At 35.6% G+C, this 25,909-nt stretch overlaps 1 protein-coding gene across 11 annotated transcripts in view; it reads right to left on the minus strand.

Annotated features, from left to right (window-relative positions):
- Positions 1–25,909, minus strand: part of DPP10 (dipeptidyl peptidase like 10) — a 494,333-nt gene that overhangs the window by 43,512 nt on the left and 424,912 nt on the right. For all 11 annotated transcript variants that reach the window (XM_080599345.1, XM_080599346.1, XM_080599344.1 and 8 more), the window contains 4 exons: positions 24,449–24,501; positions 24,266–24,347; positions 3,601–3,721; positions 864–1,018 (listed from right to left, as the gene is read on the minus strand). In XM_080599345.1, coding sequence (XP_080455471.1) covers positions 864–1,018; positions 3,601–3,721; positions 24,266–24,347; positions 24,449–24,501 — 411 coding nt within the window. The remainder of the gene's footprint in view (positions 1–863; positions 1,019–3,600; positions 3,722–24,265; positions 24,348–24,448; positions 24,502–25,909) is intronic.

Here is a 25,909-nt window from a genome sequence, read left to right on the forward strand (position 1 = left end):
TTTCCACTCCTTAAGAACAAAGGTTTATCTCCAAAACGTGATAGCAAGAATAGGGTAACAGTAATATTATTTAAAGTCCTCCATGAACTTTCCTTGAAATGTTAAAGGAGTACCACACACAGACCTACATATACCATCAGAAATGTACTCAGGCACTCTGAAATTGCATGCAAAATATGGACAAATCAGTAAGTTGGAAGATAGTATCAGCATTGGTACTTAACACAGAAATTATGGTTAGGGAGGCAGCTGATCAGGAAATCCCCAGAAAATAGGGAGCAATTTCAGGTATTATCCCTGCCTGAGCTGTTCTGTCTTTTCCCAACACGAATCAAAAAATCCTCTAATTGTTCTGAAACTCAGTGATGGGTTTTTCATTTTTGTTTGTTTTAATTTGATGGCCAGAAAAAAAAATAAAAGATGTTATTGTGGCTTATTTTATCCAAAGCCACTCTTTTGCATTTATTGATAGTAGCATAATTTACTGAGATTTATATAACTGCAGCAGAACTTGTACTTTGCACACAGTGTGTGTGACTCCAATGCAGTTGTGACAGTATTTATTTTTCTGTGCAGTTCTCCAAACATTTTACTCTTCTCTCAGAAGCGGTGCATTGATTTTACCATGCATCAGTGATGAAATTGCTATGAATCAGTCTGTCTGCTGCTTCCTCACCCAATAGTTTCTTTACAGCAAAAGGTGTTACAAGCCTACTGGAAAAAAAAACATAATTAATACTTCCTGAAAAGCAGCATGAACCAATTCAGCCTCTGTTATTCTCTAGAAACACTCCTTCTGTATGGTTGAATACTATCAAAGAACAAAAAACAGGAGGTAGGGGCTGCACTCACACTCATCTTACCTTAGGGTATGGATACTGCTTTCCTTTTGGATATAGGCCTCCAGTAAACCGGGGAATAACCATGTTTGGCACCAGAGAGTCATTTATGGTCAGGAATGCCAGTCTTTCACCATCTGGAGACCACCAGTGGGCAATATGAGAATGAAGAAGTTCCTCTGCAAAAACAGATCTCCTTAGGGTCCATAACAATAACTACCACAAAGTTCCTAGCTCATTCAGTTAGCATTGATTTCTTCTTTCTCTGCCTAATTCAAATGTATCTGTTGCAATTTCAGCAGTTTCACGTTATCCTGAATGAACGTTTGGATAACAAGGCATATCAAAATACCAAATTTCAAATACCTTCCTCAAATTAATACTTCCATTGACGTCAATAAATCACTGTAAACATGAAATATGACTGTAACTGCTGTAACTGAAATATTATTATATCTAATTTCTCTGAGCTGTGGCAGCTGGGTACCTGCACATTCTCTCACAGTTGTATTTATGTAATAATTTTTGAAGTGTAATATTTTGTCTTTTTGGCTCAGTTTTAATTCTTAGACAGTTCAGTATTTTTGGTATTTTTGCAATATAACTTTCTGAAAATCAAAAATCTTTTTTTAAAAAAAAATAATCCAAACTGTATTTGACTGCCAAATTAAAGTTATTCTTTAAAATGTCATGCACTGTTTTCTTACATTTATTGCCACTGCACTTCATATTAAGAAGAAAGGAAAGAGAAACAGCCATAGAATCAGCACTCAAACTCCTGGGATTCTAATACAGCAGCTCCCAACCAACTCCAAATCACCCTGTGCAGGTCGTCTAGGTCTTCTGTCTTCCGTTTATGAAAAGACTTGGATGTTTTTGCAATGTATTTGATATTTAAACTTTTTTTTTTTTTTTTTTTTTGTGAGCATTTTATATTCAGATTTTAAGAATTTGGCTGGAAAGGTAATTGAGAATAACATACTAACCAGATCAGAGGCCTGGCTCCATACCTAATTTAAGAGCCTACAAAAACTTCTTAAAATGTCAGTAGAGACTCTCCAAGATGCAAATCAGATCCTGAAAGGTTTGAAGTGTCTGAATGGGTTGACGTATCTAGGGTTAGTTGTAATTAAGCTGGGACCTATCTTCAAAGCCATATATTCTGGGTCATGCTTCTCTGCTCCCTGACTCAATAAGTAAAGCCCTTTACACAGAAGACCAGCAGAGAATGAATTGTGAATATCAGCAAGCTTGTGGCCTTGCTGAATATCAGCCAGGTATGAGACCTATATATCACTGCCTATGTTCACAGGTAAAAATGAACCAAAGTACATGTGAAGAGGTCTGTGTTTTCTTGTCAGCTGAAGAAGTTCTGTGAAGTTTTAAAGCCTTTCACTCCGCAAAATTAATAAAATACATCTGTATGAAGGGTGGGCACACGCAGAGAAGCAGCAGGAGTATAACTCAGACAAGCATCATCACCACTATTGAGATAGCTGCTCTTCCTTCCATTCTTCGTTCCCCCATTTTCTTTTTCTGTTCCTCATGAAATGTTTGCAGTTTAAAGGAAAAGTCATTTGCTTTATCAACAGCTTCATTTATCTTTAAAACAAATAAAGTTACCAAAAAATCTACAACAACCTCCTTTATATGATGTTTCTGAAATATATAGGTAAACTGAAATTAATGTTGCATCATATCGGCGTGTCAAATAAAATATTAGTTTTGTTTCTATTTAGTTCTTAGATGTAGATCTTACCAATGGAGAGATCCAAACTGTATAAAACCCAAATTTCTTCCACTAAAATAAGTCTTAAACTTCTTTCCATATAATTCTTAGATGGGATTTACTGCATACCTTCCAGACAGCTTGAATAAAAGGCCTGGCAAATACCAGAACCAAGCAGTTGCATCTGGTAAACTTCTGTGGTCCCTTCCAGCCTGAATTATCCTCCTCACATCCTTTTGTTCCTTTGCAGACCAGGGAGGAATATTTTTTAAAGAGTCTCATATTACATTTTGTTCTATGGACTAGAGCTGTATAATGATCAGCAATATGCCATTCACGGCAGCTCCATCCTCCACCTAAAGGAGAACAGAAAAGACAGGCTACCCTCTCCTGAAAAGGTGCCCCCAAATGTTTACAGAATTGGGCCCAAAGTTATTCTGTTGCATCCATTCTTACTAAGTTTATTTTGTTTTATAAAAAAAAAAAAAAAGATATATTGTGTCAATGACTACATAGACTTAAATTCTTCAATTTGTATGCAGTTGTGTTAGATTTGAAAAAAAATGAAGAGCATATAAAATTATCTTCTACTCCAAAGGTTCTTTTCGTCTTTACATTTTGAAATGCACCAACACATTAAAACATTTCAAAAACATTCATTAAAAAAATAAAACAGACAACAAAACCACCAAAACCTTGGAAGCAGGTAATTATCAGACACAGGCATTTATGTGACTAAGGAATGCAAATTACCATTCTAATTTCAGAGCTTACTTGGACAGAGGTTTTCAAAACTGCCTATGTGAGCTATCTGCTCATAACTACTGAGGTGCTAAGAGGTATGGACAGATCATTTCTGAGCATCCCACTGAAGTGCCTTGCTATGCTGCATACCACCACTTGTAAAAAACACTCTGCCCTGCAAACCTCTACATAAAACACAATGTTCTGAAATGAATGGATTTGTGCTGTAGGGTCTGTACAAGAACCTCTCATCTGTTTTAATAAACATTAAATATTTGTCCATCTTACCTTCATATAACCAGTCTGCAATTCCATTAAAAATAATTCCTTCTTTTCCCGAAGATGTCAGGCGCAATGAGCTACTCTTTACATCAGGCTGATAGTAGATGTTATTTTCAAAAATATAAATCTGGATGAGGTAAGAGGCATGGAGAGAAAAAAGAATGTTTTGGTAGATATAAATTAATGTTCAGCAAGCGATACACAATTTCCTCAGAACAGACTACAGAATAATTCATCATGAGTTTCCTCTGACTTTGACTTCGTGTTTCCTTTTATTATCAATTTGGACAAACCAAGCAAACTTTTAATAGTTATGCCAGGCAAAATTCTTCCTTTGAAATTGTTTTCCCAGTTGAAATGTTTTTATTAACTTTAAGAAACATTATTACATTCCTCAGAATTATACAGGAGGCAAGTTGTATAACAGCTGAATAGATAAAGAAATTTTCCATTAATTCTACTTTATCTAATAAAATCTTCTGTCTTTCTAGCCATGAAATTAGACACAGTTCTGCAAGTACATGCAGCACAATACATACATCATAAGTGTTAAGTTGCACCAGATCATGGTGTGGAAACTTACTGAAAAAAATCAAAAATAAATTGCACACTGCTGTTAACTTTTCTCAACTTCCTGACACAGCTTCTGACTGTGATACACAAATGTTTTACCTCAATTGTGCTACAAAAATACACTTTATTTTGAAGTGCAGACTCCTCCTCTTTTTTCCTGCAAGTGACAAAATAGATGTCCTTTTCTCACTCATTGGTATTTCTCAGCCTTGTCTCTTCTTCCCCTACTAACCTGGGTTTCAAGTTTACTCATTTTTTGAGACTAAACTCTAAGCTCCACAATGAAGTGCAATAAGAGAAAGATAAAAAGAAGGTATGACTAGGAAGGAACATAAGGATGACAAAAAAAGTCAATGATTTTCTCAAAAAGAATAATGCAGTGATGAAGGACGGTTTATTACATGGTAATTCTGCACACTCAGATGAATGGCACACTCAGCTGTATCACCACCTTTCTCCTATCAGCTAGCAAACCTTTTGATTCCTCAGTTTCCTGGTTTCCTGTGTTGTGACTAGATTCTTCTTTCAGCTATAATCATGTCAGGGCTGCAGGCTTTTAGACTTTTTTTTTTTTCTCTTTACTGTGAAATTACAATGGCCACATATGCAGAGCTTAACTGTGGAATCAACCTAATACCCATATTACACACCAAACCTGATTCACGCTTAGAAAATGCAGCTAGCAGCACAAGAGAAGCAACACACAATGCAAATTTCTTGTACCATGATTTCATCAATGTATACTGACATACAGAGTCTCAGGGACAGTTAATATTAAGTAAACTTATTTACACCAAAGAACATTTTAAAAGCCTAGTTGTTCATTATCCTCTCATACTTCAATGATAAACGACTTACGGGAAAACGCTAACCAGAGAGTTAAGTATTATTATCGCTATTACTGCTATTCTCTCCTCTTCTAAAGTACCATCTGAAATAGATTTCCATTTGAGTCCCCAAACTAATGGCATTTCTTGATATTTAATAGTAGCCACTTCATGATTTCTGGCATACAGCCAGAAAGCTGATTTCTTTTTTCATCCCATGAGCGATGCAATGATTTTCAAAATTCCTGTGAATCAAGGGTGACTTGGGACGATTTTTTGTCAGAAATTCAGGACTCTGCAGTGAGTTCAAAACCAAAGTAAAAATAGTTGATCCAGTTTGAATAATCTGAACTGTACTGACCAGGAGTTACATTTATAGTTTAATAAACAATATTTGGTATAGTTGAGAATTTATGGGAAGTTGACATATGATGCCGCATTAATGCCAAGAGAAAACAAGGATTAGAGAACTCTGGAGATAACAGACTTTTGTAATAATATTGACAAATACTTCTTGCCAATGTATATTTCCACAGTAAAAATGTTTTGTTTTGTTTTCCCGAGATAAAAGGAACAAATACAAGTAATAACAAGGCATGATTAATTGCTTAGCCTCTGAAAATAAAATAATTTAGCCAAGCACTTGCTATTTAAGTGAACTAAAAATATTCATGTCAGACTAAATTACAGATAGTGTGAGTAATGGAAACCACTATATTGGCCACTGCTCAGTAAGGAGCGATTTCTTACAGCTGACAATCTCTTCTTATATAAGCCATTGTTTTCAGAAGATTAAAAAAGGCTGACCTGATCAAATGATTCTATTTTATTTCAGCTTCTTTAACTAGTGAGCTCAATCTAATCAATTTTTGAAGATCAGAAGTATAATTTTTTATTCTCCCACACCTTTTCAGGCCATTTATATTTTTAATGGTGAACATACCTATAGCGTCTAGTTTCTGCATTCAAAAACTTTCATTTAAAGCCATCATTGTCAGTCAAAGTACAGGATTAAGAACTACTTGCTTTATGACTGAACCATGTAAAGGTTTTAATTCTGTTATTGCTAGTTAGCAGGCATTGCTAATTACATTTGACACATTTCAGATAAGTAAATATCTCAGAAGGAATACTCACTGTTTTGCCACTGATTGGCGGTTTCCTCATCTTTATTTCCCACTCATTTCATAAAATGACTCTGTCTCCATCTTCAATCAATTCTCAGCCACTCTCTGAATATCCCCACAATCCTCTTAGTCAACTCTGTCACCTAAAATTTCCCATCTCTCCCCATCACTTGTAGCACATGTTCTTTCAATTTTGAAAGCTACCCCAAAAACTTTTTTTTTTTCTTAAACATATGGATTAGAACATTTTAAAGTTCTTTAGAAACTCCAAAGCCCTCCAGCGGCTCTCTTCCCTAGCAATCCTCAGGCTCATGGCTTACTTGCATTTTACATTAAAAATGATGAATTTATATTCCCTTTGCAAAACATTTTATGAAATACAATCTCTACATAACTAAACATCATGTAAATCCATATCAATGATTTAGGGTTGGTGCACTGGCAAGTATCATTCGGCACTGCCTGCAGCATTTTGAAAGATCAATATGCCCATGCTTGAGGCTGTAAAAACATCTTAGAAAGACTCACCATTATGGGTAGTCAATCTCATCTGTAATTTGAATATTTGTTATATTTCAGGAGGTGCCATTTTCCACCTAAAGCCTACAAATTGTACAACTTGTACTGGCAGGAATGGCTGCATGCGCATAGCCTACAAAAGCTCTGACTAACCCCTGAAGTCAGGCCTGCATTCACCTCCGTTCCTGACCATGTCAAAGCACTCATCTGTAATTATTTATATCCTTCACCACTTGGAAACAAGGACTCGGAGTTAAATTGTCAGTTTGTGTTAGTGCAGCAAAACAGGCAGTGGAGTTGTAATAGGAGTGACAACATTACAGTGAAGGCTACTAGTAGTGGCCTGCAAGGCTCTTTGCTTTGCTGTCTGCAGATCCAAGCTATGGATTCATTAAGAACAAGTATTTAAAGAGACTTTTCATAGCCATGAAAACCAATCCCCCATTTTACATTACTGCCAGAGCAATGCAGCCAACTAAGATGCTGTGAAAAGGCACACTTATTGGGAATCACTTTTGTACAGCAATTCCCAGTATAATTCATAGAATATCCAAGTTGGAAGGAATCCACAATGATCGTCAAGTCCAACCATATTTATACAGTATGTCATATATAATTCTAGAAACACTGAAATTGTAATGTATTGCTACTTGAAATTAATTTTGTTCATAAGACGTGAACATATCTTGCTTGCTTTGAACACCCAACACTGACCAACAGACAAGCATCTTGGATCTATGTCCTTCTGAAACAGTCACAAGGAGAAGCAAGTGTATAACGGTTATGGCTTTGCCAGGTCACTGATTTTATTTTATGTTGATTGTCCTGAGTACAAAAACTAAGAGTAGAAATAGAAATATTCATCATCTGAGTTGTGCAAAAAAATCTACATTAGAGCCTGGAAGAAGAGAAAGTCTTTAAACAGTATTGTCAAACTCTCCCCTGCCCGTAAAACACTTAATTTTTTTTTTTTATTTTTTTTTTAGTTCATACGTTTTAGACTTCTCAATTACTTCTTACTTTCTTAATTCTTATTTTCTCAATTTAAACTCAATACTTTCTGGTGAAAACAATATCTGTAGAAAACTCCTTACAGCTCTACTTTATGTTGCATTAGAATGTTTTCAAGCTTTTCCTTCAAAACACAAAGACTAGGTGTAAATTTTTATTTTTAGGAAGCAGCTGTGGCTGCTGATTAGTTGCAGTATGGCAATATACAGGAGCTTGAATTTATGAGGCATTTTCCCCAAGTTCAGTTGTTAAAATTGAGTGAAGGAGAAAGCAACAAGCTGGAAAAGAACTGAAACTAGTACTTGTCCTACAACAGAGACTTAAATTCTCAAATACTGCAATGTACATAGCAAATCACAACACTGTGATAAGACTTCATGATCAAACTATATATATATACACATATATATTCTTGGATCAGAATCTAGCAAATACATGTGCCTAATATCCTGACTTCAGGAAGTAAAACTAACCATGTGCCCAAATGTTTCGAGGCTAGGGACTTCACATACTTCATCACTTTGTACACGGTGTTTTGAGCAATGTCCCACACCAAAAATTTCCCTTGTTAGCCTATCTCCAGTCAGACCTGGGAGCAAGTAAAAGTAAAATGGCTTTTCTTAGTATACACTTGAATCTAATTACTACATCATAAGTGCTAAAATGTTGACTGCAACTACTGAATCTTCCAACATTACTAAAAGGAGGAGTTGCTAAGTGTGTACCAGACAGGTACTCTCATGAATACATCAGTGGCTTTGTGCCCAAAATACTTTCACAGCTTTTAGGCATGACGATAAGAAAATAAATTGAAAAAGGCACAAAGTGGAACCAGGCTATGCTATCTTAGACAGAAATTATTATCACGCTTTTTTTTTTTTTAAACCTCCTCTCTTCACCAAGTACTTCCCAAGTATTTTTAAACTATTTCAAATTATTTTTTATTTAAGACCCTCAACTAATAATGCTGTAAATAGGAATAAATATAAAAATCTATGGTCTTCAAAATTACAGGACTTTGTTTTCTTAGAGATTTGTCATAGCTAATCACACTAATCTCAAAAAAAAAACAAAAAAAAAAAACAAAAAAAAACACCAAACAGCATTTCTATATTTATTTCAATAACTGTTTTCCAACTAATGAAAAATATCTGCAAGAATATTTTGGATTAGTGAGAGATTAATTCTTGATATTGATCATATTTATTTCTACTGACTGTGAAGAATTAGAGGCTCTGCTTGCTTTGATGTTCTACCTATGGCACTAATCCTTCCCCTTCTTCCACATTTGACAGCCTCTAAACTATTCTTTCATAAACCTTCATCTAAATTAATTTCTTCAAAAACAGTTATTTGCTGTTCGCCACATGTTTCACAATTGCGTGATTTAATTTCAGGCTGAGGTCTTAAGTGGAGCACCCAGTCCAAGCAGCTAGTTCCAGATGGCAGACAGCTGTGAAAACACAGGGACATCCAATCACCCAGCTGAATGGCAAACCCAGTGCCAATACCTGGAGAGACCCTGTGTGTCTTTAATCCTTTCAAACACTCCAGGCAGAGAAAAGCTGGTAAATTACATTAAAAAAAAAAAAAAAAAAAAAAAAAACTCCACTTTTCCCATTAGGTGCTCCATTGAAGCTTTCTGCACAGGCTTATCCACACTCTATCACTCCCCTGACTCCACAGAAGCATATCAGTGGCAGGACAAGCTTTTCACTCACCATTTGGGCTTCAGCAGCAGCTTGCCCAGAGCTTTGTGGAGGCTGCTGTGCGATCACTTACTCTGCACAAAAGCAGTGAGTGGAGCAAGGCTTTGAGCTCTGCAAGGGGGAACCAAAAACCTGCCAGCAGATGGTTAGCCCTGGCAGCTGAGACAGAGTCACTCTCAGGTATTTGCATGTGTCCTAGAAATTCATCCAGACACCAAAGTTCAGATTCGTAGTTAAAAGCAAAAGCCATTTTCTTCACGTTGGAAGAGAAACATATCTCAGAGCTGCAGCCCTGGCTGACAAAACTTATCTCCTTCCCTGGAATCAGGCATTGGTCTTGCTTGCAGAGAAAAGCTACTAAACTAGCAGAGGAAAAATACCTTCCAAAATTGAGGTTAAGGAGGTAGACCTAACAACCTAGCATTAGTCCTTTCTCTAACACATGCAATGATAAACTTATTGTATATAAACATGATAAGGTAGCTTGTCATGCAAGAGCTTCTTAAAATAGATTACACAGACATTAACCTTATGGGTATAATGTATTTTCATTGCTGTTACCCAATACAAAATGGACCCATCTTGGGTCTAGAAGCAGCTATACTCATTCATGACACACTTCACGCAAGCTGAAACAACTTCCCCCAACTCTGTACCACATCCATGGCCTTGGCCTGTGTCACACCTCTTAGTGTGGTGTGCCCACAGTCTACAAGTCAGGACAAAGTACAGCTGACCTACAGGATGCAAGTTTGCACATCCCCAGTCTAATGTTTCTACGTTACCTGATGTGAAATGATAGCTGAAGTCACTAACAACTAACAAATGAAGCAGAAGACCTAAAGCATTTTCAGGCAGCCATATTCCTGTGTGACCTTGGCAAGGAAACACAGTTCATCAGTCTTTGGACTACCACAAGTGTCTTCAGAGCCCAACACTCTACATAATAGAGGACTTAATTGCACTTTTTGCTCTTTGCAGAAGGGTATTTTTACTGACACAGTAACAAATACAGTCCTAAGGATTCCTGTAGGTAGTCTGGCTAACCAAATGACTCCACGACAATCACAGCTGATAGCTACATCTCAGCATGCAATCTATCAGACCTCTTCATTTCCTAAGCACAAGGCAAAATTCCATCCCTTCTTCTTGTGAGACTGCCAGCTAATTAGTTGGATAATTAATTCTTCAAAAGCTTCAAGATGTTTTTCCATCTGGGCTTGCCTCCCACCATTTGTTCCATCTCCTGTCTTACCACACACTAACCATAGCCAAATATAACTCTCCTTAGTTAGATAGTCAGTAAAATTTCTAGATGAAATGTGTTTTCTTGCTATAACTGTTAGTACAAATAATATCACCTATACACTATATAGAAAAAAGTCAAAAAGTTACTTTCTTAGTTGATCAACAATTTTGTTTTTTTAGTTTGGTTTGCTCTTCAGAGATCAAACCATGACTTCTCCAATTCCAGGCACTACTAAGTTGGCCTAGCACTGGCTGTTTCACAGCTCAACCTCATACTGGGAAGAGCCAGAAGGTCCCACAACACAGACAGCAGCTGAATTTCTCCTCGTCCTGAGTTTATGTTGGAACATGCCGTGAGACAAAACACACAGCAACGGGGAAATGACAATAACTTGTTTTGTTATATAGGACACAGCTAAAGGAGTGCAATCTGCAAGCACAGATTAAATGGCTTTGATATAGTCAATTTAAACAGCAGTTAACAAGCGGTTATAACCTTCAGTCAAAGATCAGTACAGTGTGTACTCATACATAAATGTTATGAGGAGAAATTAGCTTAAAGCTAAATAGATCAATCAAAACTGTTTGGCAGTCTTCATACCGCATGACCATACATATATATATACACACACGCATAAATATATACACACACACATACATACACACACACAAAGAGTTTCCTGAACACACTGCCCCATACACAAAGTTGAAAACAAGCAAGTGATCTTAAATGAACAAATAAATAAGTGGTATCTTACATCAAATCATTCATTTGAAAATGATTTTTATGTAATTTTTACACACACACATGCACAAATGTGGTTCAATTCCTACAGTTGTTTTGCCTGCAGTCATGGGAAATGCAGATCTTTGAAATTCCCTTGATAAGTAAATAATATTTGAACTAGCTTGGGACAGGAAGAAATTGAAATCAAACTTGCATCCACACAGAATGCATTTGGTTGCAGTTTTTCAACACTTGTTGTCAAGATAGCAAGTTTGGTTTTCATTTAATTCCCTAACATATTTGTTACCACTTTTGGGTTCACAGATCTGAAAAATCATACAAATAGCTCCACTTCAGATACTTACAATTCATTTTTACCAATTAAAAATTATATTGCAAAGCAGCTGTCATTGAATTATTGTTGTAGATAAAGACCTGGCTTGGCATCTTCCCTACTGTTTAACATCCTCCAAAGTCCTGATACATGCATTTTTTTCATTCAGAGACACTGATTGTTATTTTTAGTCACAGTGTAATGTCTGTTCTCTTATTCAGGTCCAAACTGAACAAACGAATGTTTTCTTGCCATCTATGATTTCATTTACAGACTGTAAGTCCCCTGGGACTTACAGACTTAAATTGGGATTGCCAGACCATTCTTATACCCACCATTACGGAACACAAGTACCCCTTTCTGCCCTTTTCCCTTGGCAAAATCTCATTTAGTTGAAGCAGCTTTCCACTGAAGAAGGTGGTGTACATGTTCTGTGTGCTGATGCAACAATAGTATAACTGCTATTTTCTTTCTTCCACTCACAGGAGAAAAAGTTCATTTTGGTAAGAAAATACTTTCTAAAATCATCCAGAAGAACTGACCATATAGACATATACAGGAAGAGTTGTTTCTTATACCCAGTTAGAAGCTCCATGGTGGCAATCCAAACCTCTTGGTCCATATCAAAACTCCTCTACGGCCAAGAGCCATAGAAGAGCCATAGGGCACATGCTGCAGTGAGCCACAGAAACACTTCAGGTCTCTATTTTGTTGCAGGAAAGGAGAGGCTTTTCCTGTTTTCTGTGATAAGCTGGTGTTATGAAGCCATTTAGCTTGTTTCTTCCTACAGCTTGAGACTTGAATAATTCCAATCTTTTTTCCAATAATTTCAATCTTCAACATAATTTTACTGAATAAAGTGGTGGCACAGGGGTGACTGAAACTGCTCATGGGCTGCTGGCATGGTAAGCATGATAGACACACCACCACTCTGCCTGAGACAATATTCTATACATGGGTATACTTGGTTAGAGCAAGTTAGGTGTTGATTTACCATTCCATACATGTGAAATCGGGTTCCAGTGTATACAAAATAACAAACAAACAAACAAAAAAATTTCCAGCGATATTTTGCACGTTGGAAAAGTAGCAAGGTAAAATGTTAGTAGCTGCCATTCTTAACCATGGTATTAAACTGTGTAAGAAGCTCAATGGAAATTAACTCAAACACGCTCACACACATTTATTTGAGTATTTAAGAAGCAAATAAAATGCAAGGTAGGACTGTTACCCAAAACAGACTTAATAAATTTCACTGGTATGATTGATTATTCTGTTAATGTCCTTCTTACAAGTCATGCAGACATATCAGAACCAAAGAGAATTACTATATTTTGGATAATATAAAAAAAGGAAATTGGCTTATAAAGCTTTCATAAGTGTGAATTTTAGATGGTTAGAGTATTCACTAGTGACTTAGTTACTATTATACAGACTTTTTGCCATATCCTTTTCCACAACTTATAAATTTCTGTCCAGATCACGTATGCTACTGGACAATTTCAGGGAAGCTTTTATGGAATTGTATTGCAAAGTAGCTTTATGTTATATCTCTTTTCCCTACATTTTAGCCTATTTAGATTGTGAGCTTCCATGAATAGGAGTTGCAGGCTATAATGTCTCATACATTTTGCAGTACAGCTGCTTTGAACATCTCCAGTAGTGCAGAATAGCTCTGATCGCCCCTCTGAAGATTGTATTTTTTTTTTTTTCAGGACAATCTATACCAGTATAAAATTTTCTGAGCAGTTCAGCTCTGACTTCCTCCCACTCTTACCCCACTGTTCCATGTGCACTACGATCCATTAAATTATACAGATACAAGGCACAGGAAGTACAATCATCTAAGAAAAGTGTAGCAGTAGGCAAAAATCTACCCTCATATCATCTGTTTCGAAATCATCAGATGCATTGCAAGTGAGGCAGAAAACAAATAATAGTTAATAACAAAATGATTATAATTGTAAGCAATAATAGCTATATTCAGTCTTAAAGGTACCAATTTTCTAAAGATTATGATTGACCTAGGCAGGAATTTTCTCAGGGGAAGCTTTCAAACCTTTTGATTTTGTTGTAATCAAGGCAGAGGGGCAGTGGCTGTTGATCAGTATGGAACATGGAGACCTCAAAACATGTAAAACCCAATGTTGTATGCAATCTTTTCTCTTTTTTTTCCCCCTTGTGTCACTTGCAATATGTTAATTTTATTTTTGTAATAATCAAGCTGCTATACATGGCATGAAGAACAGAACACTGAAGCATAACTTTTCTGCTGTCTAGATTAATGCCACTGCATCACAGTAATATGTTAGCACAATCATTTCTGAACAACTACAAACAATCTACACGGCTATTATATTTAATTGTTATAAACTATCTAAATAAATCTACTGTAAACAATACCAAGGATGCACTCATATTGTAGCTACAAGATTAGTTACTACTGTCATGGAATGAACCAGGGCTTGAATTCAGAGGGTATTAGTAACTCCATGATAATTTTGATGTTTATGTCCCTGTTTTCCAATAAAAATGAGAAAGCATTGCCCTGTTTTTTTCTGAGGCATGTTAACTATATTGCCTTTCCAATGATACTGGAGTATGATGTCCACTAAATTCACACCCTGACTAATCCCATGATAACTTACTCATGAGTGCAAACATTGTGCTATATATTACATAAATAATTTCACATACAATATCTAACCTAGGACCTACACAAAAATCTTATAAATCTTTTTGATTGCACAGAAGATTACAATAACACCGCCTTGCCCTCAAACTGATGGTCTGCTTCCTCCCCATGGAGCTGTCTTGAGAACTACACTGACTGCAAATGTCTTGAGAGATTGGTCTGCTTAGCCCTTTGGTCTTTGTCTGTGTAATTGATGAGTATAACAGACATATTTATAAACCATGCATGCTCAGGAACTCACACTCCTTGTTGCTCATATTTACTGAGAGCTTCTGAGTAATGAACCAACACAGAGGAGCAGGGTCAGAAATGTCACTGGGTTGCTCCTGAAGACTTACAATAAACTCATAATCGGACCTTACCAGGATCTTTTTTAAAATGATCTCTGTTATTTTGACTCATCTCTTTAAGTCTTCAGTTATGCCTTGACTGATCAATCCATAACAGAATCAAAAATGAAAAAAAACTGGCCTAGTTGCTCCAAATACAAAAAGAACAGTATTGGGAGAAGTATCACCTAACATAGCTGTCTAGACTTGGTGCCAGAGGAGGAATTTTCTCTATTTTCTTTGACAAAACATATGAAGATACAACCTAAAACCAAGGACCAAAGTCAAAAAAGACAGAATTGAAGATGCTGTGCAATTAAGTGGGGCAGGGTGATTGTATTTGCATTTTGTACTATTCCCGTGGTGGTAGACAATCCCTGTGAACTTTGTACATTATTCAAAAGCTGAAGCGGACTAAGACACCTCTGAGCATCTTGTACGTGAGAAATCCAGGCAGGGTTTAACACAAAACTTTGTCGTTTCAGCTACTACTGCTGACCCAGCCTATCTTGTGTGGTAATGTGCTATGCAAACCGGTCAAGTTGCCAGGCGTCTCTAGGAGGGGCCAATATACATCTACACCTGTGCATGACATCTACTTGCAGACTCCAGACCCAATTACTACTTCCCACAGGCAGGGCATTCAATGCAATAAAGCCATTTTTTTCCTAGAAAAAGAAAACAACTACCAATAACAAAACAAACAACAAAAACTTCTTATCTCATAAGACAAATAGAGATGAGAAAATTCTTACTAATTCTTATAACAGCAATTCTGTTTGGGACATTCCATAGTCTGTGAAGCAACATCAAATAAATAAATGTTGCTTTCTTTCCACACAACACTTTCCCATTTCTGTAAACCCACTGGCACCTGCCCTGAAAACATGCAAATATATTTATGGGTTGGTGGCAATGGAGTTTAATTGCTCTTTTGCAAGAAGGACTTTGTTAAAGGAGAGAGTAAGAACCAAACAAAATGTTGAACATATCCAAAGACATGCAGTCTGTGTGGGTTTCTTTTCTCCTCCTCACAGCTAACTTACCGATAGAGATTTAACAGGGAGTCATGATATCATCAACCATGAATTATAAAATTACTACAACAACAAAAAAGCAGCTTATTTTAAAAAAAGGGCAGTCTACATCACCCATATGCAATGGGTAAAATCCTGGTCGACTGACATAAAAAGGGACTGATCTGAACAGAACCAAGATGTCATATCTTGACCACTGGAAAAACAGATCCAACTTTCAAAGAGAAACATCATAGGGCAAAAGGGAGACTTAACCCTGCAAAAGAGGGAATTCAATGTCACTTTCACTGAGAGAAATGTGTCTATATTTTTGCAGGACACAACATGCCAAATGAGAAAATAAACGTCATGATACAACAAATAGAAAAAGAGCATATACATACAAGAGTCTGAGGAACCGCGCCATGCAGCAAGAGTTCAGCAAATTTTGCTGCTAAGTAGCTTTTACCCATTTAGCTGAACTCTGAAGGGACTGGTACAATCACAGAGACTCAGAAGTCTTTTGCAAGTCTTCTGCAAAAATTTTACAGAAGGTAAATTAGATTCACGTTCACTGTCATCTAAAAACAACCTCTGGTTTAGAACTTGAACCCCAAAGGTATTAGACATGTCAGTTCTTCAAACTCTTGTGTTCTGAGATTTTGGCACTTCACCATAGTCAAGCTTTCCCTTCTTTTTCCCTTGGTGGTAAGGAGGTAATAGAGAATAGAATATTTATTATTTATTTTTAATCTGACAGATAAAACCAACATTTGTATTACATTACCAAAAGATACTCACCTGCTATAACACTCAGGTTATTTAAAACTAGAAATTAAAGTGCAACACTTTAAAATGAGATTCCTAGATGAATACAGGCAAATTTTCTACCCTGTTTTGTCGTATATCCTTTTTTTTTTTTTTTTGATAGTACATATGAAAATATGAAGTGACTAAAGGATTATAATATATGATCCATGGATATAGGTTTGCCTGCAATGCTTTTGGACAGGATTTCAGAGTTATGTGAAAATACAGTCCATAATCCATCCTGGTACCTAATCTTTCCCAATTCTGATTTAGCAAAAGGTTCCGATTTTGATCTCTCTCCTCACTGACTGTGTATTTAGTTTTCATAGGTGGCTGTTTCTAAAGAATTTTAGACGTCTGTTTCTGCATTACCAAAAGCTATGCAATTTTCACACAAGAAGCACAGCAGTCTTATTTTATGAGCCATTGGACTTGCAGTTAATATTAGCTAACAGACAAAAGTGTGAATATTCAGTTATGCTTTGTTACACATACACATGTTGAACAACATGATAGTCTAGATGAGAGGGGCGTATTTCTACTTTCATTGCTCCCTGCAGGCTGCTACAAAGAAAAATCCTGGTGATTGCCCCTATCAAACATTTACACCTAAGCCTATTTGTACACACCTTTGTGTGACTGTGTGTAAATATCTATACAAATATCTATATGAAAAAGTTATTAGCTTTCTAGCAAGATGCATCTTTCAGATGCAGCCAAGTAGCTATTCTCACACAGGGCTAGCAATACCTAACCTTTAATACTGAAAATTTTAAAGATACCTTTAATAGCAGGACACATTCATTGCATTTCACTAAGCAATTAAATGATGAAACAACTTCTATGCTCAACTTAGCCGTGCTTCAACTTGTAAATGTTCATGCTATCTAGAGCTCACAAAACCTTTACTGAATACACTCAGCCTTGATATACAAAAAGGTATTCTTCCCTGTTTTCCAAAACTGCTTGCATTGTCTATTTCCCTTTTCTAAGATGCAGAAAAATCCTTTCATATTGAGTATCACTTTTGAAACCAGACAATGTGCATTTAATGCTTATCCTCTCCTTCAACTTTGTCTAATTATTAATTTCTAGGAGCCCACCTCACTTAGAAATAGACGAAGTTGAAGGATAGGATAGGCATTAAATAAGTGAAGTGGGCACCTAGAAATTAATAATTGAAAATGGAAGTTAGTTCTATAGAATACCTTCAGAGAAACTAATCTTTTTTTTTTTTGAAGAATAGTTTGAATTAAATAATTTAGATGGAAATGCAAAGAAACAATTACATTTTACAATGGTGGTTTGAGAAATTCAAGAGGAAATACAATGTGTAGTCACGAATTCTGAAGAATATAGTTTCACTCAAGAGTATCAGGTAACTAATTCTTATGTGAAGAGAAATATTGTATTGCTTCTGCTCACTAGTGACCCTGATAAATACAGTTCTGGCATCAAAACATGAAGCAGCACACAGCTTTTGTAAGTATGCTAGTAAGTGACTTTCCTATCATTTCATAACAGGATCTGAACGTTTATATCAATTTCATCTTTGAACAACAACAAAAAAAGAATGCTCAGTCTTGCAAAATAATACACAATCCAATTTTAACTACTGGTAAAAAGTTGGTATTAAAACAGTCCTTTTGCATAAATATTTTCACCATTCTTTTCAGATCTTGGCATTAGACACTGTAAGTTTCCCAGCTGAAATCTAAAAATGTGGATAGAAACATTTGGAAATGTGTGACTATGTGTAAATACATATACAAATGTTTCTATATGAAAAAGTAGTTAGCCTTCAGAAAGACATGACTTACGTGACTTCAGCATTTGCTAGAATTATGGTCAAATTCCTTAAAGACCCTACTATGTGGGCAATGCTCAGATATACATATTCCCTTTCTTCATAGACAAAGTATTCCCAAATCATCAAAATATAGATTTTTTTTGTAAGGAACTTGTCATACATTTTAAATAAAAAAAATCATACCTGCGGTTAATGTCACACTAAAATGTTGTTTATTTCTGGTTTTCAAAATAAATTCAAGCAGACATTTTTCTCTCAGTTTTACAGCCATTTGCCTCATTAGTAACATGATTAAAAGGAAAGATGAAATAAAGCCTTGACATTTATGTATGTGGTTTTAAGTTACTCATATTAAAATACAGCAAGTCCATAGACCAAAAGACCTTGAAAATAAAAACAGCAGATTAAATATATTTATTTAGGACTTAATTCATTAGCATTAGTTAAGTTTTTACTTGGCTCATGAACCCTTAGATCTTTTCTTCTTCATTAGCAAGCAGAAGTGTTTTTGCCAGGAGGGGGTGCCAAGGACCCACAGTATTAATTATGCAAAAATAAAACTCATGACAAATGTCTCTTTCCAAAAAGTTACCAATTTTTATAGTAGTTGTAATTTGAACCTTGATTGAGCAAATATCAAATGAAGTTTTCAGCAACTAATGGCTCTTAAAGCATCTGCTGAGCAAGGCACGTGTCTAGCACAGTCGCATTAATTTCTCTAATTTACTAAAATTAGTCTTGTGCTTATTTAGGTACTCGGCAAATCAAGTAACCTCAAAGAATTTTTTTTTTTTTTGCTACACTACTGTTATCTAAAACTATTTAAAAACCACACACAAAAAATGAAATTTTGAAGAGACAGCAACTGTAAGGAAATGTCATGGTAATAGAGCAATTCAACAGAGTCTGAAAGATACTTACATTCTTGTGGGGCAAGAGGTGTGGATGAGGTGAGAAGGCACAATGGGCCTCCACACAACAGCTAGGGCAACAGTGATTGAGAACAAAGCAGAGGGTTCTTGAACTAGTACGTTTATATATGATGATAAAAGCAGCTTTTGCTCTGTTTTGTTGCTGGGTTTCTGTTTATTTGCTAGTTTTTTTATAGTTTTAATATAAAGTGAAGTATTTTTTCATTTAATTTTTTTTCCTTTTTTTTTTTCTGTAAAAGCTTCAGCTTCTGTGTCATGTTGGTTGTGATACCCTGTTCCTTTTTTTTTTTTTTTTAGCAAAAGGGCAATTTTATTTTTTTCTAATATTTAAAATATTTTCTGAAAATTGATGAGAGCAACCTGAATCATCCACAATTCAGCTGCAGTAAACGAATTGTTCATCATGTATACAGGATAATAGGCAATTCTACACAACAATGACCTAAGCAGCATTAAAGCATAATAAAAACTCATCTTCAGTCCTACCATTTAATAATGCTGTGGTTTTTTGTTGGTTTTTTTTTTTTTGATATCATCAAATTCTGAGAAAGAAAACTATCAAGCTTCTACAAAATGATTTTTTTTAAAGATAAGATTTTTTTTCTAGATAGCTAAACCATTTTCTTTATTTCTGCTATGTTAAAATATGGGTTTATTTATGCATAGACATTCATACATAAGTCAATTGATCATAATTTATGCTGATCCACGCAAATATATAACTACAGTTCCCTTTACAACCACTTAATATATCACAAGAATAATAAGCTCAATGCAATAAAAACCATGAAAAAACTATGCAAAACTTTTAAGAAAAAACTATGTCAAACCTAACAACTTCTAACTACACTTCACTGAGAGCTACTTTAATTAATTCAAAAACTATCCATATTGCAAGAAATGCTGTAAAGAAACACTACATCTTTCATAGAAAACTCTGCATACAATGGTGACCAGTTTTTATATTCAGGCTTCTACTGTGGTATGTCTCCATGGACAGATCCACACAGAAAAAGCTGCTCCTGCTGTTCAGTGTCTCTGCCACAACGTCAGGTACAAGCCAGGTCCAGCATGGAAACATAAAAACCTTTGCTACAGACTACTGGGGAAGGTAAGACCAAAAGGGAGAGAAGAATGAATGAGAATTGGGCATTCAGACCCCAGAGGTCCTTTAAAACCAACACCACCATTCTTCTCCTTGGTAAGGCCTTCCTACCACGTCTGGGATCTCTCTTTCTCAGATACATGCAATGATGTTTCTAGTTAAGCAAACATCAGGCAGATAAATGCTGATGAAACCAGTTAGGTATCTATTTATCCTGGTTTATTTTCCCTGGAAATACTTAATATTGCGGTAATGGATTCTATAAAGGTGACGTAAAAAGATTATCAACTGACCTCTCAAAACTTTTATCAAAATTCAGACCGAGCAAATATGACAAATGTTTAACAAATACATAAACAGTTCCCTAAGATACCAAGACACACAGAAATGGTATTTTAGATCTGGCACCGATCTAACACAGTTAAAAGATTTCATTTTAAAGAGTGTGACCTTGGAAAGAGTCTTCAAAAATAACAGCTATGTGACATTAAAATACATTAACTCATTAGCTAAAAGTTTGTTCTCCCAAATGGCAAACATTTTCAATTTTACCACCAAAATGTCATGACTCAAACAGCAGATGTTTCTCTGTGCTTTTCTCTTAATCTTTACTGAATCCTCTACTCTAGATAAATAGCAAGAAACTGAAATAACTCACAGCCACTCTGGTAACTTCAAAACAGTGGTATGACAACCCAGACATCTGATATCTGATACAAACCTAATTGTTGTTCTTCACCAGTCACATGTGGCTTGCAGTCCCATTAGAGAACCCTAGAAATTATTCATATGAGTAGACAACTTAGAGTGATGTCTGATTTTCACATGGTTGTAACGTATTACCGTATACGTGATGTCACTGTCATCGTATTTGTCCTCTGTACAATAAGCACTTCCTGGCTTCATATGAATTTTCCTGCTCAAACACTTCATCTGCTTATATGATATATTTGAACCTATTGACAATACCCCCACGTTTGAGGAACTCAAATTAAGATTCCTGCACAGGCTATATCGTTACTTAGGTCTGCAGAACTAAAGATTGGAAACAAATTAAACTATAGACAATTTACTGAAAATGGTTGATCCAAGTCCATGTGTTATTCTACACTATTTTGATTTAATCACAGCTCATCCAAGCATTCACGGTGTTGGTCAATGTCTTTGACCCAGTCAGACATACCTCTGCCTTTTGTTTCACATCTCATGTGAGCAGTTTGCTGACCAGTCATGGCTATAGTACTGCTATTGTATCCTGCACAGCCCCTGGAAGGGCAATACTCCTCTTCATTTTAGAGGTCTACCTATACTTTGTGTCTGCAATGGCCAAAGGGTATGTGTCATAGACCCCTCTGGATGAAATTTTGGTGTATATATACACTATTTGTTCTCTGTTCTTTAGCTGTAATGAATGGCTCTTGGAGAGTACTCAGGTTAATACTCTAATAATTGTCCTGTTTTTTAATTTCACTGCTTGTTTTATTTATTATGAATTACTACTATTTCCATCATTACATGAGAAAGACACATAATTATTGTTTAGAGACGGGCTTTGGTAAACCAATTGTCATGTATTGGTGAATATGGATCTGTAAGACTGTATCTTTGCTTCAACTCAGATACATGCTACTGATAGCTACTGCTGATGGATTACCAGGCTTTACATCTTTCCCTTCGAAATTTCCTCCTCACCCAGTTTGACTGCCAACTGTTTCCTATACCACCTTTATTAAAAACTCGCTGGTAAATTGTTTGTTCCAGTGACAAATTTTATAAGTGAGAACAAATATGGTGAAGTGACCTCAGTCACACACACCCTTGCCTAATCTCTCCTGATGGAATAATCTCTGCTGTTCTGTTTCTGCTAAAGAGGCAGCTGTTCCTTTGGACAGGAGCAACAACCATTATTCACAACAGTGTTCATTCATCCTCCTTCTATTCTTTTGGCTTCCTGCTGAAGTGGGAGGGTAATTTGGTAATGCATTTCTGCCACTTTAGAAACTTCCTTTTACAATATGAATAGCTTCAAAAGAACATTCTTTTCATTAGAGATTCATATGAAAGTGACCCTAAGTATGCTGTCATTGCAGGTTTCCATCTCTATGGCGAAACTTGGTATCATTCAGATTGCACAGAAGATTTTGTGTTTTTATCAAAAGTTACTATTTCCTAATTCTGCAAACCATATGGAACCATAAAGCCCACAGTGGAGAAGATATTTTTAAAGCATGACATTAACTTTACTAGGGACATTAAAAAGATGAGTAATATTGTATTCATTGAAGTATAAATTACACTAACATTTTCAAATTTGAGACTGGCTACTTTATTTTTTTTTCAGTTCTGAGACTTAATACGGTGCAACTTCTGCCTGTATCTGAAATTATTCATACCTATTTCCAGAATGGCAATCTAGGTAAAACAGACATAGCATTATTCTGATTTATTATTTTTCTGAAGCTTTTGATAGTTAAGTCTGTCCCTGACCTTAAAATATATTTCAGGAAAAAAAAAAATATACATATATATATATATATCTTTATATCTTTTCTCAGTAATCACTGCATGTACTTTAGATTAGAGGAACATCACAGGAATAGTCTTATGAACAGCAATTTAATTTAAAATGTTTTTTTAATTCTGATCCATTTTGCAAATGCATCACCTTTCTGTTACAACCTACACAGGTTGCTGCATTCCATAATACCACCTAGTAACTAAGTTGCATCTTTGATCCCATCAGTTCTGTCTCCATGCTCTCGTTACTGATAAATTAATGTTGGCAATTATTAAAACATATCAAGCATATTCCAACTACTTCTGCCTTCCTGCCTCCACTTGCTTGATAGAATATATTCTGACCAGAATCGCTTTTTATGTTCTCACCATCTTGATGAATGATATAAGCAAGGGGGTGTATTCTCTAGACACTGAACTTACAACCTCTCTGCATAAACAAGTCACACATTCAAAGAGTCTCCAGGATCGTGCCTGTGAGCATTAATGAGCTTATTAGAAAATTGCATCAAGGATATGTGATTCCCTATTCAGAGAACTGGTGCTTTTATAAGTCTTTCTCTTGCCTTCATCTACAGAACAGGTCAGTTTTAAATCAATGCTGTTCCTAGAACCACTATTTTTTTTCTTCTCATATTGAGTTTGGTCATAAAGGGTGATTCATGTTCATAAAACATGGTCAAACTTTTGACAGAAAACAACATATGAAACACACCATTGTTGGCTTTATTATTATGAATTCAATGCAGCGCAAATGACCTTGGCAGTAATTTTCATACTGAAAAGAAAACACTTTTGATTGAATTAATTGCATCCATTTTTGGATGCTAGGCTTCTTGTTATTGTCCACAGTTTTCATTGATCATGCACTTGAAAACCTCTTTGTCTTCAACTTTCCTTCTCTCTTAGATGAGAGAAGAACATCTTAAAGATGGCTATTCCAAAAATTATTTGAGTGTATATTTGGATGAAGATGTGACTCTTTCAATAAACATACAATTAAAGACTGTTTATTAGGGGAAAAACAAGTAAACAAACAAACAAAAAAAACCACAAAACAGCAACAACAACAAACAGACAACCATGCTTACATGACTTTTATAAAAATAGAAGCATCCCCTAAAATCTGCAACAGGACCATACCAGCATCCAGCAGAAATACATAACAAAACTTAGCTTCGCAGAATCCTAGAAAAACTTGGGTTGGAAGGGACCTTAGAGATCACCTAATTCCAACCTCCCTGCAATAGGCAGGGACACCCTCCACTCAACAAGATTGCTTATACCTTAAGGCTTCTAATTTTTATTTTTACTTCAGTCTGTCTGGAGCAAATACATTATTGAACTACTTTCACCGTAGCATTTTTAATGACTGTGCTTACCAGTTGCTGTCCTTGGATGCCCCATGCTGCATACTGTAATACTGAATCCTCTACTTCTGGAGGGTTTAGCTCCAAAACTTCCCTTGAAAAAAAATTTAAACATTTTTACTTGAATACTCTGGCATCACCATATTTATAGAACTACTGACAATGACACTATATTGAAAATGCAAAGTGACCTACCTCGTGTGTATGTTGTAAATCACGTATGAAGCTGTAAAAGAATAATGAAAAACCTGTGACAAAAAAAAAAAAGAAAAAAGAAAGAAAAAGAAAGCATAAGAATAACAAATACAAATACTGGATCGACAGACTATAGTTATGATCCCAGGAAGCCCAGGATTCTCTAGTTGGGAGAGATCTTATGCTGTTGTCTTAATTTGTTATTTTGTTGAAGTCAAGTGAAATAAAAAGGACTGTCATTTAAGTGCAAAATATCAGGGCCTGATGTATGCGGAGGCAGAAGATTGATGCTGACGAACAGTATTGTACAGCTGACAATGTTATAAACCATCAAGACAAAGGGCCAAAATCTTCTAGATCAAAGTAAATTATTACATGTCTACTCTTCAGTCAAACATTACTTTGTTATATATATATCATCAGTAATAGACATTTTGCTGCCTTCTGGACTTGGGTGATCAGTTTTAACCAAGCTCACTTCTTTAACAGTCTCACAGTATGAAAATAGTGTAACTCTGTGGTATCAATTATTTAATTATGATTAATTGAAATTACTTCATGTTTGAAAATATAATTGTGATTAGGTATCACTGTACTAAGAGAAATTGTTCCTTTTAATGTAAACTCTTTTCAGAAAGAAACATAAAGTGACATCTACTAGACTTACTGTAGCTTCACATCTACAGAGTTACTATATCTCTACTTGGCATATTAATTTTTTTATTTATTTATTTTTTCTGGACAGTGTCATGCTAATTCCAGTTAGATGAATACAGATATATTAGCCAAGCTGAAACCCTGATATGGAGTATTTGTTGGGAACTCTTTAGGTTATATTATCTGTACCAGGAATCTTTCAGCATCTTCTCCAGAGAGAAGAGACGAAAGAGGATCACACATGAATAGAGTTATTGAAATTTGCAGTTAACACATGTGAGGGGTTTCAGAGGTCATTATTTTGACTAAAAGTTTTTCAGTAACAGAATCATCTGAAAGATCCCTCCAGCAATTTAATTTCCATTATTAGTTCCCAGTCAACATACAGAAGAATTTTGCTGGCTGATGTTACAATAAGTCCACAAAGGCCTGTAAGATTTGGAACTGTACTTTGTGTGTTTTTTGTTAACTGACCTTTCTATAAAATTTCTGGTTTAGACAAGAATCTGTTCCATTTTCCAAGTCTATGATGATTAACATCAGCAGCATTTCTTCAATGAGAAGAAACATTTATTAATAATTATACCCCAAAGTAGATTTTTTGGTTATTATTACAGCTTATGATAAATATTTTGATCATGCAAGGTATCAACTTCTTCCAAGAACTTCTAAGTGTGACAAAAACAGAGCCAAATTGTAATGTAGGAAATAGAAGGACACTGTGAGGAGTATTCTGAGAAGTTTGATTGATGCTTATTTTCTCTTAGTAGCTACCATAAACATATCCACTATCACATCTTTTTC

This window comes from Anser brachyrhynchus (assembly GCF_964034855.1).
Source record: "Anser brachyrhynchus genome assembly, chromosome: 7".
In the NCBI taxonomy this organism is placed as follows: domain Eukaryota; kingdom Metazoa; phylum Chordata; class Aves; order Anseriformes; family Anatidae; genus Anser; species Anser brachyrhynchus.